Source organism: Nyctereutes procyonoides, unplaced genomic scaffold, assembly GCF_905146905.1.
Source record: "Nyctereutes procyonoides isolate TBG_1078 unplaced genomic scaffold, NYPRO_anot_genome, whole genome shotgun sequence".
In the NCBI taxonomy this organism is placed as follows: domain Eukaryota; kingdom Metazoa; phylum Chordata; class Mammalia; order Carnivora; family Canidae; genus Nyctereutes; species Nyctereutes procyonoides.
The window spans coordinates 26,694,636-26,711,634 of NW_026575120.1; the positions used below are offsets into that span (position 1 = coordinate 26,694,636).

The following is a 16,999-nucleotide window of genomic DNA, read 5'->3' on the forward strand; positions in this document are numbered from 1 at the left end:
AAAGTGGATCAGTATGGTGTCTGGGATGGGAACAACAAAAAAGGCAAAGGCAGCTGAGATCCTGGCAGAATAAAGAGTGGCATGGAACTATCGTATATAGAAACAATGGGAGGGCACCTGGGTGGCTCAGTCCCTTAAGCATCTGCCTTCCGATCAAGCATCTGCCTTGATCTCAGGGTCCTGGGATGGAGCCTCGCATTGGGCTCCGTGCTCAGCGGGGAGCCTGCTTCTCCCTCTCTTATCTCTCAAAATTTTTTATTTTTATTTTTTAAATATTTTATTTATTCATGAGAAACACAGAGAGGCAGAGACGCAGGCAGAGGGAGAAGCAGGCTCCATTCAGGGAGCCCAACATGGGACCGGATCCCAGGTCTCCAGGATCAGGCCCCAGGCTGAAGACAGCGCTAAACCACTGAGCCACCTGGGCTGCCCTCAAATCTTTTTTAAAAGCATGGTTAATACTCCCACTTGGGCAAGCCCCAGTGGCTCAGCGGTTTAGTGCCACCTTTGGTCCAGGGCCTGATCCTGGAAGTCCCATGTTGGGCTCCTTGCATGGAGCCTGCTTCTCCCTCTGCCTGTGTCTCTCGCCTCTCTCTCTCTCTCTCTATCTCTCTCTGTCTCTCATGAATAAATAAATAAAATAAAAAAAAATAGCTCCTACTAAAGAGCCAGGCACTTTATTCTCTTGCTTCATATTCACAATCTCTATGAGGCAGACACTATTATTATTACACCAACTGAACAATAAAACAGGATCATAAAGATTTAACTTTCACTCAACTAGCAGTTGGGATAGGAATTTGAACCCTGGTAGCCCAGTTCTTGATTGTGCACACTCAACCTTGATGCTAAGCTGAGCAGCTCAGGCAAGGTGAGCAGCTTCTGGGAGGCTGAGCAGAAAGAGCAAGGAGGAAAATATACTTGCTGAATCAAATCCTGCAGACCAAGAATACAGCTGTTGCATGTGGTATCAAAACCGATCAAAGTCATAGCGTCTGCAGTTACTTTTCCAGGTCCAGCGCTCCTGCTGTGGGAGCCACAGAATGGGCAGGTGAAGAGACTTACCACCCCAGTGTCTCCCAGGTCTTTGCCAGGGCTGACCTTGCCTGAAAAGGCTGACCTTTTCAGATGAAGGGACGAGCTTTGCTATCACAACCCTCAATCCTGAGGTTAGGGAGCCAAGGCGGTAGTTCCGAGAGTTTCTGGTAATATCCATTCCAGCCATTCCACCCATGATTTTCAGGGAAGACGCTTGGCAGGGTGAGCTCAAGGTTCTACTGGGCTCAATGCAACACCAGAGCTCCCTGGCTCACTTGGCCTCCGATGAGCCACTAGCTTATTGCCGGACTGCATAGCACTGTGATTAGGGGTTCCTCAGATACCCAATAATCCCCTAAAGCTTGGTTGCTTCCTTCTCCCCATGGTGTAGTTTCCAGGTCAGGAGCTCCAGTTCCTACTGGGAAAGGCTCCCAAGGCACCATGAGTGCCAGCTGCACTCAAGCTTTCCAACCCCTTTTGCAGGAGCTCGGATTGATAAATTGATTAAAATGCATCAGTCACATGAGTGGCTGAGATTCTAAAATAGTGGTTCCCAACACAGTAGTGGGGAGGACTTCGCCCCCATTTTAAAATGGCTAGAGACATACATGGTTATCGACCAGGGGCTGGGAGAAGGGAGACACTGGCATTTGGTGGGCAGAGGTCAGGGGTGCTGCTAAACATTCCCAGTGGAGGGCAGTGTCCCTTGCCCCCAACAAAGAATTATCCAGCCTGAACTATCAATAGGGCTGAAGTTGGGAAACCCTGTCTAGAGGGTGTAGCTGGCACAAGAACCCTTGGGAGGCTTGTTTAAAATGCAAAATCTTGGGCAGCCTTGTGGCTTAGCAGCTTGTTTATTTTTTTAAGATTTTATTTTTATTCATGAGAGACCCAGAGAGAGAGAGAGAGAGAGAGAGAGAGAGAGGCAGAGACACAGGCAGAGGGAGAAGCAGGCTCCATGCAGGGAGCCCGATGTGGGACTTGATCCTGGGTCTCCAGGATCACGCCCTGGGCCGAAGGCAGGTGCTAAACCACTGAGCAACCCAGGGATCCCCTGGCTCAGCAGTTTAGCGCTGCTTTCAGCCCAGGGTGTGATCCTGGAGACCTGGGATTGAGTCCCACATCAGTCTCCCTGCATGGAGCCTGCTTCTCCCTCTGCCTGTGTTTCTGCCTGTGTCTCTGCCTCTATCTCTCTCATTCTGTGTCTCTCATGAAGAAATAAATAAAGTCTTAAAAAAAATAAGATGCAAAATCTTGGGCCACCTGGGTGGCTCAATGGGTTAAGCGTCTGCCTTCAGCTTAGGTCATGATCTCAGGGTCCTGGGATCAAGCCCCATGTCTACACTTCCCATTCAGCAGGGAGCTTGCTTCTCCCTCTGCCCTCCACCCCCACCCTGCTCTGCTTCCTCAATCTTGTGCTCTGTCAAATAAATAAAATCCTTTAAAAAAATAACATAAAATGCAAAATCTCAAGTCCCAGCAGGCTTTGGAATGGGACCCAGGAATTGGCATTTTCTAGCATATCAGATAATTCTCAAATTAGGTGGACCGTATCCCATCCTGATCCCAAAACTCTGGTCCCTAGACCTGTGGCCTAAGAACCACCCGTGGTGCATATTACAAGCCTCGGATCCTCACTCCGTCCCTGCAGATTCTCTTGTACTGTACCTGGCCTGGTCCTAGCATGCTGTGGGTTCGTATTGTTCTGAGTGATTCCTATGCAGGTTCATTGACACAGAAAGTGGTCTGAGTTACCCCGGACTTTGGTCACCTGCCCTCCCTTTTCCGTCATTACATGTGAAGCAAAACTGTGGTGGCTGTCAACTGACTTTGGTCCCGGAAACCTCCAGCTTTATAAACAAAGGTCACTTCCTAGCACACAGGCATGGAGATGACAACCGCTCCTGCTGCATTTCACCTCTACTACTCATGTTCCTGTTGTTACCAACTATCCTATTTCTGTTCAAAGCAACTATAACTCATCAAGGGGCTTACTTTAGGGTCTTCATCAAAGATGGTAACCCTGTGGCCTGCAGTAATAGTACACTTCTGTCTGTAACTCCTCTTCCCTCTTCCAAACCCGGGCTGATGGGTGTCCCTTCTGTAGGCCGCAATCTGCCAGATGTCTCAGGGGTGCTGAGGTGGGGAAGAGAGCCTGGAAGGCTGGCATCTGAGCAGCACCAAACTGGCAAGTTTCCTTAGCTCTTTGCCCTTTGGTTGTCCCAAGCACGGCTTGGCACCTAGCAACTGCTCAGTGAACATTAGCCGTGGTTGTCCTCACATATCCTCGAAGGATTTCACCCAGACTGTGGTATCCTCTGCCGAACTGCCCCCCCGCCCCCCCCCCCAACAGCCATGTTCTAAGGCCTAGATCTCTAACAGCAGTTGGGAGGCCTCCCCAGTGGGGGCATGGACTGGTCTCTGGAAGTCTAGCACCTTGGTTGAAACACTACCCTCTGGTGGCCACGCTCTGTGTGTGCAGCTTTGCTCCTCTCAGCTGCTTTGGGTCTGCTCTCTGGGCTTGTGGGGTCCCAGGGTGGTTCTAGAAGCTGCTTCCCTTCCCCCTCTGCCACTGGGTATGGTGCAGTGCTGTCCTACTCTCTGCTACTGCCCATATGTAGGGATCTTTTGCTTAATGGAAGTTCTCCAAGCGTCTCTGAGGAAGACATTTATTGGTGGGCCTCCCATGTGGTGGGCCCGAGATCCTTGAAAATAACTGCACAACAACTGATCTCGGCACCTAATGCTTCAATCCAGACTCCACCCCAAGAGACTCACTCGACCCACCTAGCATGGTTTCAGATAGCCTATGGCTGGGGCCTTGGGATAGCCTGGGCCCATTGAGTTCTTGTCTGAAAAGGCTCTATCTAGGCTGTCAGGAGAATTTAGTGTCTGTTCTAGACAATGCCTGACCGCGGACCCCTGGCCTTCTGCCCCTGCTCTAGGCCATGCCCAACCAGACCCCTGACCTTCTGCCCTCCGCCCTCTCTTAGCACATTTACTAAGATTACCATCACGACTCTTTCGTCTCTCCCTTTGAGACATGTATGTGTGTATCTCCTGCAATCCTGTCATGTTTTCCTCAAGGACCTGAGCCCCATTCCTCTGAAATGAAATCAGGACGGATCAGGCCTCTGTCCCAGGCTCTGTGGGAGACGCCGCTGGCCTAGTGGCACTTCCCCTGACCAACCCTTTGTGATTTCTCACTTTCCTGATCCTATCTGAGCCCCTGCTTCCCCCTTCCCTCATCTCCCTTTAAACTGCCCCTCACCTTGGCACGGACGACACAGAGCAGATTTCCCTTGCTGACCATAGTTACAGAATAAAACTCGCTCTGATGGCCAGCTGTGCTTGCTTGACAAATCCTGCCCACCTCACCAAGCACTTGGGCCTCATTTGGGGAGGGCTCTGGGTGCCCATGCTCCCGGCTGCTGTCCTCCCAGGATGGCTGTGCGGGCAGGAAGGAAGGAGGAGGGGAGACTCACTGGGCTGGGGAAGGGGCTGCTGGTCCTGAGCGGCTCAGAGGTGGCCTGGAGAGCAGGGGATGCTCCCCAGAACTCCTCCACCCGGACAGAAGGACAGACAAAAGTCCTGGGAGAGTCTGGGAGGAGCTGCAGCCGAGACGAGCTCCAACACCAAGAAAACTAAGAAGCCAGGGAAGGGAGACAGAGCGGGGAAACCAACCATGTTGCCCCCGACCCTCCTCAGCCCAGGCCAGTGATCCTCAGCATCCCAGACCTGAGGCCCTGAGCGGGGGCAGCTGGGAAACAGGGGTCCTGGGGGCTGGCCTAACTTAGGTTATAGCCATAGGGACAGAGATTCCACGCAGCCTTATGGGGTCCGTCCCCAGGCCTGGGGCCCCACCTGCAGGGACCCAGGAAAAGCAGCCCAAGGAGTTCCCCTCCTAGAATTGTTCCCTTGACCTCTCTAGGTCTTTCAGAGGGTCCTGCTGTCACCTGTCTTTCTCCTCTCCCCCTTGACTTCTTGGGAGGGGTCCTCTGGCACCCTGGACTTTTCCTCCCCTTGGATTGCTTCCAGGAACTCTGTGATAGTCACAGGTACCCAGCTCCCCTCCCGCCTCCTTGAGAACTTCTTGTACCTTTATCTGCCTACTCTGTGATCACTGGCGTTCCTGAAGTTCCTGAAGGTTCTTTCTCAGCCTCGTCTCACACTGCACTCCACCCCATGGCCTCCGGGACCATCCATTATTTCATGCTGAAGACCAACTGAATCCTCAAACCCCTTCTCTAACCACTCGCTGGACATCTCCACATGGATGTCCCAGATGCACCTGATTCGCCAGGAAACAATGGAAACCACAGGCCACCATTCCCACTCTGAAACCTGCTTGTCTGCGGCCCCTCACTGAGCCTAGCCAACTACCAGTACCGGGACCTCCTTACCTAGTGCTCACCACCCAACCCCCCCGCCCAGAACTGTCTGGATCCATCCCTGCCCACCCCCACCCCACAGATGACAGGCTGGGCACCTTCAGCTCTCACCAGACCTTCCACCTGCCCACTCGCCTTTGTCCTCACCACCACTTATCTGGGGCCATATCGACAGGCTCCTGTCCCTGACACACCCTATTGAAATCATCCTAGGAATCAAATTGGGCCATGTCGCCCCCCCCCCCCCCCCCGCCTTAAAACCCTTTTGTGGCTTTGCTCTGCCCTTTGGAGCAATCCAAGCTCCTCAGCCAGGGTACAGGCCCTCAGTGGTTGGTCCCTCATTTCTCCCAGTGCCTCTCCCACCCTCAAACCTCTTACATTTCCACCCATGAACTGCACTCCCCGGCCCTGGGGTGCCAGCCCCCTGCAGGAGGCTGATCATTGCCCAGGAGACAGGGAGCAGGCAGCTGGTGCCCTCGGGTATTTGGGAATAAGACAGGACACGCTCTGGAGATTTGGGGGGCCTGCTTTATTGCTCAGCCTCAGGAGCTGTGCGCTCTGTATCTGGGGCACAGATGAGTGGTGGTCAGAGTTCCACTTCAATAATCCCAGTGTCTTCCTTCTCCCGCCAGGACTGCTTCTGGGCAGAACCCGGAAAAGCCAGACTTTCTCCTTCAGGTCTCAGGAAGATGTAGTTTTCAGAGTCCATGATGCAGAGCCGTAGCTCCAAGCAGCTGCCAGTCCCCCCTTCTGCGCCCCCAATCCACCCACGGAGTACATGAGAATTGGGTGAGTAGGGGAGTGGCAGCCAGCAGACTCGGCCTCAGCCAGGATGTTGCCACCACTCACTGGCCACTAGACGTAGATTGGGTTTGCAATACAACCCACACTCAATGCTCCCCGCTCCAGGAGGGCCAGAGGTCAGGATAGGAAGGGAGCTGGAAAGGGGGGTGAGGTGGGGTGTCAAAGGGAGGCCCCAGTGGAGCTCTGAGCCACAGGCCGAGCCCAGAACCAAGAAATCTATGTGACACGTATCACATTTGATCACTGTTCCAAAGATAATGCCCACTAAATGGAATGTTAATCAAATAAATACACTCAATAAATATTCAAGATTGGCGTCCTCCCCCAGGGAGGTAATGTAGCAGAGCAGGGGTGGGCGAGTGCCTGATGTATCAGCCTCAACTCTCCTGGGAGGAGCAAGGGCACAGGCGGGGGTCCTGGCTTCCCTGTAGTCTGATGCCTGCACATTCTGTCTTCCAGGTGTCGTCACTCTGGGCAGACAAGTCTGGTGCTGGCCTCAGGGGCCAGGATGGGCCCACTGGGCCCTGGTGGTGCCCAAACCATTCCCACTCCCAGGAGGGTCTCTCTCCTCCTCCCTAACTCCAGGTGACCTAGCTGCTGCTATTGGGAGGTGGGGGGTCTGAAATCCACCCCACTGCAGTCAAAGGAGGGAATCCAGGTCTGGGGTAGTGCTCAGAGTGAGCCTCCACCCGAGCTGTGGGAGCTTATCCACAGAGGAGGGGCCAAGACGGGGGAGGAAGGTGAATAGGTTATGCTAAGGAGGTACAGCTTTCTGAGGAAGCCCAGTTAAGTGACTTCATGACTACAAAGAATCCTAAACATATCAGTTTCAATCCTGATACAAGTTAGTGTGTTGCTTTTTATGTGTGAATGTTTTTCCATTACTTCAACTTTTTCCTAAGTTTCATATCTATGTGTGTCTGAAAATTAAAGAATCCCAGAAAAGGCCTTTGTGACGCCCTGATCGGGCCTCTCCACCTCACAGGGGAGGAGGCCCACGGAGGCAGAGATGCTTCCCGGAGTGCACAGCAGGACAGTGGTAGAGCTGACTCCCCACCCAGGGCCCCCTCCCTGGTCCAGCCCGCCCCAGACTTGGAGCATCCCGGGTTGAACACCCCTTCTCCAGAGGACATGCGGCCTTTCTGGGGCTGCCTCAATTGTAAAAGCCCAGCCCCACTCTTGTCAGCTCCTGGCTGGGATCTACTTGGGAGGGGCAGGGGGCAGTCTGAGGGCTGGATATCTTCTGCTCCAGCCTGACTTAGCTTGGGGCTTCCCAAGGCCCAGACGGGATGGAGAAGGCAGCAGCTCCTGGAACCAGGCAGATCCTGGGGGAGGAAGCAGGGAGGGACCCAATACAGCTGTGAGGGTGGGGACAAAGGGGTCGTCGGGGACAGTACAGCCAAAGTCATTCAGAGAGATGGGGGACCTGAAAAGAACATACATGAAGGGGTCACCTCCTTGCTGTGGAGAGTCCCCCCCCCTTCCCATACCCTCCCTGCAGAACCTCCTTGTCCCTATCTCTGCCCTGGTCACCCAGCTTACTTTAACTGTCCCTCTATCCAGTTAGTGTCTCATGGCCCCTGTGCCTCCAAACTGCCCTCACTCAGAAGAGATTCTGCATCCCCGGCCACTTCCTCTGCAGCCTACAAACCTACAACCTTGGCTCAGCCTGACAGGTTTCCCCGAGGACCCTGGTCTTCCCTCAATCCCAAACCAGGCAGGAAGAATATAGGTGATCTGCAACCTTTTTTTTTTTTTTTTTTGCCAAATAAATGAGTGCCTGAATCTAAACACGAACGCTTAGGGTATGGGGGTGGCTCAGTCAGTTAACATCTGCCTTCAGCTCAGGTCATGATCTCAGGGTCCTGGGATTGAGCCCTGCATCAGGCTCCCAGCTTGGCGGGGAGGCTGCTTCTCCCTCACCCCCCACACCCAGCTTGTGCTCTCTCCCTCTCAAATAAATTAAATGAATAAACAAACAAACATGACTGCCTTGCCCGTTCTCTTCCTACACATCAGGCCCCTTTCCCACCCACAGGGTCTGGGCCCTCCGTACCTGGGGCCGAAGTGGCAGTGGTCACTCCCACAGGAAGCGCACGTACCAGATGGTCTCATTTTTCAGCTGCGGCCCAAAAAGGGGGTTCAGCTGAGCCAGGATAGTGATGAGCCAGCTGCCAGGGACAGCACAGTGAGGGTAAGCCAGGACACAGAAGGAACCCCACCCTCCGCACCCTGCACAGCGTCTGGTCACATGGCTCAACCCAGGAGATATAGGGTCTGTGTTTCGGATCCTATAGCCACCTACACTCCAGCGAGCATGTGAGCTCAGCCTGGGCTTTGTGGGAATGGGCTTAGGTTTGGCTTGATTCCATGTTTTGTAGATTTATAAGGTCCACGTTGGGGCTGGACTCTAGGGTAAGAGAAGTAAGACAGCCTACAGGGGCACGCTGAAAGTGACTCCCAGCTGTGCCCCAGTACATCTCTGGTCTGGGCCCCCCAGCCTGCACCTGGGAGCAGGACAGGGCAGGTCTGATGGGAAGCAAGTCAGAATCACCTACTTTTAGGAGCAAGATGAAGGAACCACCTCCTACAAAGGGCTAACAACCAGAGAGCCCCACTCTGAGGCCTGCTGGGGACAGGAGAGGAGCTGTGCTTCAGGCCAGTGAGCTTTCTGGGCAGGCTGCACATCTCGGGGTGGAGGGACGGGGCCCCACAGTCATGACTGTGTGCCCACAGTAGCAGGCTCTAGAGGCACATTCACGACTTCATATGCCTGAAGTAGGTGCCAATGGTGCTCTATCTGGATTTGCAGGAAGGGTCCAGCTGTTTCACCTGAGTGCCCCCACACAGTCCGTCACGTGGCTGACGCCCAGGAAGCTGTCAGAAATCACAGCCTGCTTATCATCAGCATTATTCCCGAGCGGATATTTCATAAACGTTTAATTTCTAGGCCTAGCATGTTCCTTGGCTGCCCCACCTTTCAGCCTGTGTGTACCTGCTCTGCAGGCAGTCTCCTCTTTCCCATGTGTCCATTTGGTGTTTTTAATTACCCAACACCCTATGCAGATGCCTGTTCCCAGCCGCCACCCTCTCTGTCCTGGTCTCTGAGCCAGCGAACTCCAACCCCTCTGAGGCCCTCCCCAGCACCCATGAGGACATTCTGCTAACCTTAGGGACGCTCTGTCTGGGGAGAATTCTGAAAAACTGTACACTTCCATATATGTAAGCTGACATCTAAGAGTCATCATTATTTTTAAGAAGTTTTATTTTTGGTTGTTAATAGGAGGTAGGAAATATTTAACATTACATAAAGTGAAAGGAGAGAATTGGCTAACAGGAATAAATAGTTCATGATCTAATTAGATAAAACAGGTTTTAACTATAAAACACACCCCAAATCTGAAAGCACTCACATACATTTTTTTTTTAGATGTGGGCCTTATTCTACGTATTTTGAAAAATCTGGCAATCTTGAAAAGTATTCCAGTTTCTTTTATTTTTTAACTTTTTAAAGTTACTTTTATTAATCAATTTGCTATTCCAGTTACTTTTAAAACCATCTGTTACCTTTTAACGAATAAGTAGCTCATCACTATTACCTGCCCTATTTTGATTGTTCTGAATTCAGAACAGCCCGACTATGCCAAGCATAACTCATAAAAATAGTGTGAGACCCAGGATGTGTCTCCCAGGGCTTGAGGGAGAGGCTTCCCTCAAAACCAGAACTTGGACTTATTCCCTGGTTTGGCAGGTAGAATGATTTAAACATGGAGTAAGGTGACATGAAAAGACTGGGGGTAGAAGGAGGAGGTACTACCATGAATGGCACTTTTAGGAAGAGAACATCTGGACACTGAGGACCTGGATGTTGATTCCCTAACCCTGTGCAGGTCCTTGAATCCCTTGGGACTATTCTATATCCCTAGGGCCCTCTTCCTAAGTGTGAAGACTCCCACCCATCTGGTGTTTCAAAACCGGCTGTATCACAACCACCCAGGAGCATGCATTAAAAATATGAACTCCTACGTGCAGACCTTGAAAACTGTGATTTAGTGGGTCTAGGGTGTGGCCCTGAAAGCTGTGTTTACAATCCCTCCAGGAGATCCTGATGCCCAGACTGACCTGGCCTACTGCATTCCCTTCGCTGCAGCCTCTGGACGAGACCAAGCCTGTTCAGGTGACACATTTGGAACCAGACTCCAGAGTCCATGATTTCCAGCCCATCGCTCTCTGCCATCTCAAACCACCTTGTTTCCTAAACTTTCTAGACTCAGTCTTTCAAAAGTGGAATCTGTCACCACCAGAACAGAGGGAAGAACAGGGCTCAGGAGAGGAGGGAAGACTTTGAGTTGGGGAGCAGTACTTACAAGAGGTAACAGCAGACCGCGGTGGCCACCAGCATGGTGATGATCACTCTGCAATGTAAGAGGTTGTCAGGTCAGGATGGGCAGAACCAGCACCCTCTGAAGGCCTGGCCAGGGCCCAAGAAAGAGTTCCTGGTGTTGGCCCCTTACCTGTTGTCTTTCCTGATGCCACCTGAACACAGGAGGCTGAGTTCTATTCAGGGTGAAGATTATAAGATGGAAGATAAACTATTAAGTGTCACCTCGGGGGAAACCCACCCTGCCTCATCCAAGTCGTGTTATGATCCCTTCATCTCCCTTCTCCAAAACCCACTTTTTCCACCTTAACACAAGCTTTCCAAGAGTGGTCTCTGGAATGTCAACTTCATTGGGTAAGGGGATGGAAAACAGAAGCTGGCAAGAAGCAAGGAGACCAGGAGCCATTTCTGAGGCAGCAGAAGCAGTTATAAAGGGAGCAAGGAGAACATCCCAGGTGGCTCAGCGGTTTGGCGCCTGCCTTTAGCCCTGGGCCTGATCCTGGAGTCTCGGGATTGAGTCCCGTGTGGGGCTCCCTGCATGGAGCCTGCTTCTCCCTCTGCCTGTGTCTCTGCCTGTCTCTCTCTGTGTATCTCTCATGAGTAAATAAATAAATAAATCTTTAAAAAAAAAAAAAAAGGGAGTAGGGACTACCTGTGTCCACACAAGGAGACTTGGAGATAGAAGCTTAAAATGCAGCAGGAAAGACTTCAGTTAGAAGTCACCGAGGTTTGCAGAAGAGGTGAGACACTAAAATGGTTCACAAAGAGCCTCCAGCAGATCTTGAAGAACAGAGACAGTGCCCGTACATGTCCAAGCAGCCTCCAACCAAGCTCAACCTAATCCAAACCAGGCCCCAGGACCCCTGGTCTAAAGCACCTGAAGTCAGTGCCAGAGAAATTACACTTGACCCGCTCCTTCCACATTACTGAGCCTGTGGGCTAGTGCTGTGCTGGACACTGGGGTCCACTGTGGTGAAGAAGACAATCCTCCACCTAGGGGAACTTGTAATCAAGAGGAGAGGGCACTTCGTAACTGAGATTAATATGATGCAGACGCTGCTAAATGATGTGACAGGTACAGAAATCTGCTAGGGGCCCTTTAAAAAACAATAATAACCAGCGGAAAATGACTCAATGCATAATATGTGCCGTGCGTTTCCAAGCATTAAGTGGGGTAACCCTGAGGGCAGCCTTAAAGGGCAGGTACCACCATCATCCACATTTTTCCCGGGAGAGAGCGAGCTTCAGGGGGTAACATTCGCTAAAGGTCGCTGCCTGTGAGGGGTGGACAAGCCCATTAGTGGCCGGCCTTGGCCTTGGCCTCGAGCTTCTCTGGCCGGGGAGGGGGAGGGCCCTTCACTGCCTCCCGTCAGTCGGCTCCCCCCCTTTCTGAAGCACCGCCGGCTCCGCCCTCGGGCCCCGACCGCCTGCCTGTCCCGAGCTGAACGCGGTCCGGGCGGGCCTGGGCCCAGTGCTCGCTGCGCCGGCCGCCGCCCGGGAGGGGTCCGCAGGGCGGCCGGGCCCGCGCGCCATCCTTACCCGCGGTTCGGTCCTTTCGGCACGAACCAGGGCCCGGCGATGCCGATGAGGCCCCAGAACGTGGTGAAGATGATGACCGGGAGGGCGAAGGAGTGCGCCGTCATGGCCGGGCGCGGGACACCCAGGCCGGGGGGGTGCAGGGCCGAGCCGCGGGGCCTCCGGTGCGCGGGTCCCCGCCGGGCAGTGGGCGCCGAGCATGCGCAGCAGGATCGGGCCGCCCGGGGGAGCGCGCGCCGTGGTCCCCGCGCAGGCGCGAGCGCGTCAGCCGGAGGGGGCGGGCTTTTCGAGCCGCCCGATTTCGCTTTGATGGGCTTCATAGGCTTTGACCCGCGAGACCCATTGGACAGAGAGAGGCACGTGTCCAAATCAACTGCTTTATTCAGGTAGCAAAAGGCTGAGAATCAAACATGGTTTTTTAAACCTCGTTTGCCCATCTTTGAAACCAGGAGAGGAGAGGACACCCCATTGCCAATCACCCCGAGTATCCTCGGGAGACAGACACCTGCATGAGGGATTGGCCAATCCTCACGCCCGTCTTGCTAAATACTTAGCACCCTAGGAACTCATCATGGGCTGGCGAGAGAAGCCAAAGGTCTGGGGGAGGTCACACTGTCCAAGGTGGCTGGCTGGGTCCCTCCCTCCCACCTGGTCTCTATGGCTACTGGAATCAAAGCATCAGTTATAACGCCGGTTAACTCAGAACGTCAGACCCTGTGGGCATCAGTTATGGGGTGGGGGCGGGGACAGGGACAGGGGATGCCAGGATCAGAACGTGGAGACGCTATGAGGGTTACAGGAAGGGAGGAGGGTGGAGGCATAGCTAGGACTCCAGGCAAAGGCTTGCTCCGACTGCTCTCCGTGCCCTTCAGCTTGTTTTCTGGTGAGGCAAAAATAGGACGCCGCTCCAAAAAGGGTATCTCCAGGCCCTGGATTTGAAACGCAGCAAGTGTCTTGAAACAAAACAAAGAGTTCCGGCTGGGTAAATGTCTCTGGGCAGGGAGTTCACCCTGTGTCAGCCCTGGATCCTGCACAAAAAAATGGGTAGGCCTCTTTGCCATTAGCTAGCATGCCTGTGCCCTTCAAGAGACATGGATAGTGCAAAGCTCTACAACGAACAGCATTTTCATCACCCCCTCCAAGGGGCCTGACCTTCTCTCAAAAGCTGGCACTGGAGGCCTCCTCAGTACATGGATGTGGAGGCTGGACGCTTCCCTACCTGGCCTCCACCCGGGTGCCTAGACCAGCCCAGGGAACTGTGTGTGTGGAACTCACACACAACACTGCTTGAGGGACTGGCCTCATGCTCTGAGGATTCTCCCATCCAAGTACTAACCAGGCCCGACCCTGCTTAGCTTCCGAGATCAAACGAGATCGGGCGCGTTCAGGGTGGTATGGCCGTAGACTGCTCTGAGGATTCTCAAAGAATGGAAGAGGCCGTGGGGCGGGGTGGGGGGGTGGGGCGCAGCTTGCCAGAATCACCTCAACTTGGAATCTAGAGACTGGGTGCAGGTGACAACTCCCATTTCAAAGGATCCTTCTCTCTTCCATCCCACCAATTCACACCCACAGCACTTTGCCTGGGGCAGATTCCTGAACTCTCCATAGAATCTCATGTGAATGGGGAAGGGAGGCCTGGGCTCCCATCTCCATGGCATGGACAGAGCTGTAGCTCCAAGGGCCCACAGTATACCCCAGACCCCAGACCACGGGGCTAGGAAAGAGACATTTCCACAGGCTAAATAAAAGGCAGAGAGTGAGAGCGAATCCCTGGCCCAAAGCTGAAGAAAACAGGAAGGCGATGGCACTAAGGCAAAGTGCTAAGGGTGGGTGATGGGAAGGGCAAGCTGGAAACATTGGGAACTGGGGCCCATTGTACAGGGTGATGGTGGATACCAGCATCTCAGGAGCTCTCAGCACCCCCTAGGACTGGGAAGAGGACAGAATGATGGCTGAGGGTCAGACACCTTGTTCTTACAGCACAGGGCAGGGACCCCAGGAGCAAGGCTGGGATGTAGCACCACTTTCTGCCTAAGAGGAGAAAGGCAGGGGCGAAGAAGCCCTTCCCTCTCACCTCCTCTTGTTCCCCACCCCTGCTTAGGAAGGTGGGACCTCAGCCCCATATCATCCCCACCAGATAAGCAGCCTACAACCTGCCAAAATGCAGCTGCCCTGGAGGGAAAAGTGCTTTACTTCCAGGAGGAAGGAGAGAGGGAGTGAGGCTAGGTGAGAACCTAGTAGTGCAAGACACCCTCTGGGGCCTCCAGGGTAGTGATCCTCAAGTCTCAATGGGCTCACAAAGGTCCTGGAAGATCTAGTGGGAAACGGCTCATCACTGAGCCGCTGTCCCCAGAATCTGATCAAGTTGGGATGGGGTGGAGCATATTTAATGAGACCCCTGATGATGCCCAGGCTGAGTCCCAGAGCAACTTCGGGAAGAGGGGACTCAACCACCAGGCTGATGGCACTTTTAGGGAGCACTGCTTCCCACACTAAGGACATCAGTAGCAAGGGACAAGGACAAGGGCTGAAGGCAGCTAAGTCCACTCTGTGCAGCCCGAGGTCTGTCAGGGAGCTGGAGGTGCTGTCAGTCTCATAGCAGACCAGGAGCCAGCAGGCACTTGAATTCTCTGCTGCCATGTCATGGACAGGGAAACCGAGGCACAGGAAAGAGGAAGGACTCAGATTAATTACGGTTGAACCTCTGCCTGTGCCAGGGCTGGGGCTGGATCCCAAGCCTCCCCAGTGCAAGCCTGGGTGTATCTACTCCTTAGGAAACCGGACTTATGTTAAATCTAAGTGCTGCCACTAAGTGCAGGCTCCCTCTGGGAAGGACTTTCCTCTATTGTCCTGGGGCTATAGGACGCTGACCTCTCCTGTCTACTTTGTGCAGAGGGTTTTGCTTGCCTCATCCTGAGGGAGGCCCTGGGAAGAGGTAGAGAATTTTTCTGATGCGAGTCTCTCGTTTGAAGTTGATGCTTCCCTGTTTCTGCCATGGAGCCACAGTGATAGATCCCAGAGCCAGGCCAGTTGTACCCTAGAGCCTGGTCATCCTCTGCTCCTCACTGAGGCTGTGTGCAGCCTCCCTGGGATGCTCCCCAACCACCCAGGGGGCTGGGATGCTCCTATAAGCCCCTAACCCAACAGTCTCTCCCACTTCAGAGAAGTCCTCTTACTACCAGAACTTGGGGTGAAATCTTTCATGATGAGATCATTTCTTGAAGCACCCTAAGAATGAATTTGAGATATTTGCCTATGTAAGTGCTATTAGGTCACCACTGCTTAGAGAGGGACCATGGTAAACAGGTTTGTGCTCCTGATCGGTGGTAGGCTTAATTCTCTTGTCACTGCCTGCTCCTGGTGCTTAGAGAGTTCCCCCGAAAATGATTCTAGGGCAGCAGAGATTCTGCAGAGCCTGTCACCATGATTCCAAGGGGCATGGCAGCAGGGTCATCTCCAAGGCAATCCCTAGGACTCCTGCTCCTGCATGAGCTCTCTATCAGGACAGCTCAGGAGCCCCTTGGCTGGTACAGGGCTACAGGAGGCTGTCGGGAGGGTTCATGATGCAGTCCTTCAGGATCTCCTCTGGCTCCCTGTAGGATGGAATAGGTGGCTTCTGGGTCACAGCCTCCTCCATATAAAGTGCTCCCATCTTCTCCTTCCTGAGCCCTGCTCCTTGTACAAGAGGAAAGAGAACCCACTATTACACCGAGGGGAAACATATTAGACAACGACCCCTTTCCCACATCCAACTCCACCCCAACATAGGCTTGGTGAGATGGGATTGGTGCTGCTCTTGGCAGGCCTCATCTAGTCCTACTCTGGTCTTCTCTCACCCTAGGGCACCGGGTCTCACCTGGGGTGCTTCTGCCGTCTGGGAGACATGTGGCAATGCTTGGAGATACTTCTGATCGCTACAACTGGGTGAGTGCTATGGGGACCCAGTGAGTCAGGGGCGCTGAAGATCCTACAACACATGGGCTGGGCCTCACAATGAGGAACCATCTGGCCCTCCATAGCAACAGTGCTGAGGTTGAGAACACAGCCTGGGAAGGAGGGCTTTAACATATCAAATGGATACTGTCCTTTGTTTTTTTTCAGATGTACTCACCCCACTGCCCCTATGCGAAGATACCCAAGGGCGTCTTTCTCCTTCACCCCCACAGGGCTGGACATGGCAAGTGTGTGGGTGAAGGACGTACCACCTGGCTCCCTGCCTTGGCCCTGTCTCTTCTACCCTGGGCCTCGTGGAGCCTCTGTCAATCCTGAGACCTAGTCCACCGCTGATGGCCACAGACCCAGTGGTAACACACAAGAGCACAAGCACTAAAGGAGATCAGAAATAAAGATGCCCAGGAAGCAGCTTCATTGCTGTCGCTGGAAAGTACAAGTGAGCAGCCTGGGATCCTCTGTGGTTTTCAGGGACTATTTGAAAAGAGGAAAATGTCTTGTCTGAGACTCAGCAGCTCACCTCCCATGTAATATAACTTTCTATCCAGCCTGCTCCCTACACCAGCCCTCGGGGCTAGCACTCTTCACAGACACCTCCCACCTGGAATGCTCCAACCTTTCTTCGCAGCCCCTTGGATCCGCACTGACTTCTTCCCTCCTGAAACAGTCCACCCAGCCCTGCAGAGAACGTGATGTCACTGCCCTAGCTTGTCCGGTCTCTGGTTATGTCCAGTAGTGGCTTAGGCCTTTAGAGAGTGCCACTGGCATCACTTGCCAGATGTTGTGCCCTTTGTAGAAGGAAAACCAAAGCACCATGTGATTAACTTGCCCGAGGTCATACACTAGTTAGCAGAACCAGAATTTGAAACTGGGCGGACTGGCTCTGAAAATTCGTGCT

The 16,999-nt window shown here is 53.4% G+C and overlaps 2 protein-coding genes across 6 annotated transcripts in view; both read right to left on the reverse strand.

Annotated features, from left to right (window-relative positions):
• Window positions 1-5,937: 5,937 nt before the first annotated feature.
• Window positions 5,938-12,387, reverse strand: ATP6V0E2 (ATPase H+ transporting V0 subunit e2). Its single transcript, XM_055334722.1, has 4 exons — window positions 12,154-12,387; window positions 10,601-10,648; window positions 8,290-8,404; window positions 5,938-7,659 (listed from the first exon to the last, which is right to left on the reverse strand). The coding sequence occupies exons 1-3, from the start codon at window positions 12,255-12,257 to the stop codon at window positions 8,311-8,313; spliced, it is 246 nt and encodes an 81-aa protein (XP_055190697.1). The 5' UTR covers window positions 12,258-12,387; the 3' UTR covers window positions 5,938-7,659; window positions 8,290-8,310.
• A 126-nt stretch (window positions 12,388-12,513) lies between these two features.
• Window positions 12,514-16,999, reverse strand: part of ZNF862 (zinc finger protein 862) — a 36,843-nt gene continuing 32,357 nt past the window's right edge. For all 5 annotated transcript variants that reach the window (XM_055335009.1, XM_055335005.1, XM_055335007.1 and 2 more), the window contains one exon: window positions 12,514-15,825. In XM_055335009.1, the coding sequence (XP_055190984.1) occupies window positions 15,686-15,825 (140 nt within the window). In that variant the 3' untranslated portion in view covers window positions 12,514-15,685. The remainder of the gene's footprint in view (window positions 15,826-16,999) is intronic.

Coding starts and splice junctions, on each gene's coding strand:
- ATP6V0E2 (XM_055334722.1), bottom strand. CDS start 12,257: ATGACGGCGCACTCCTTCGCCCTCCCGGTCATCATCTTCACCACGTTC. Junction 10,649..12,153: donor CCGAAAGGACCGAACCGCGG/GTAAGGATGGCG, acceptor CTTACATTGCAG/AGTGATCATCACCATGCTGG. Junction 8,405..10,600: donor GCGGTCTGCTGTTACCTCTT/GTAAGTACTGCT, acceptor TGTCCCTGGCAG/CTGGCTCATCACTATCCTGG.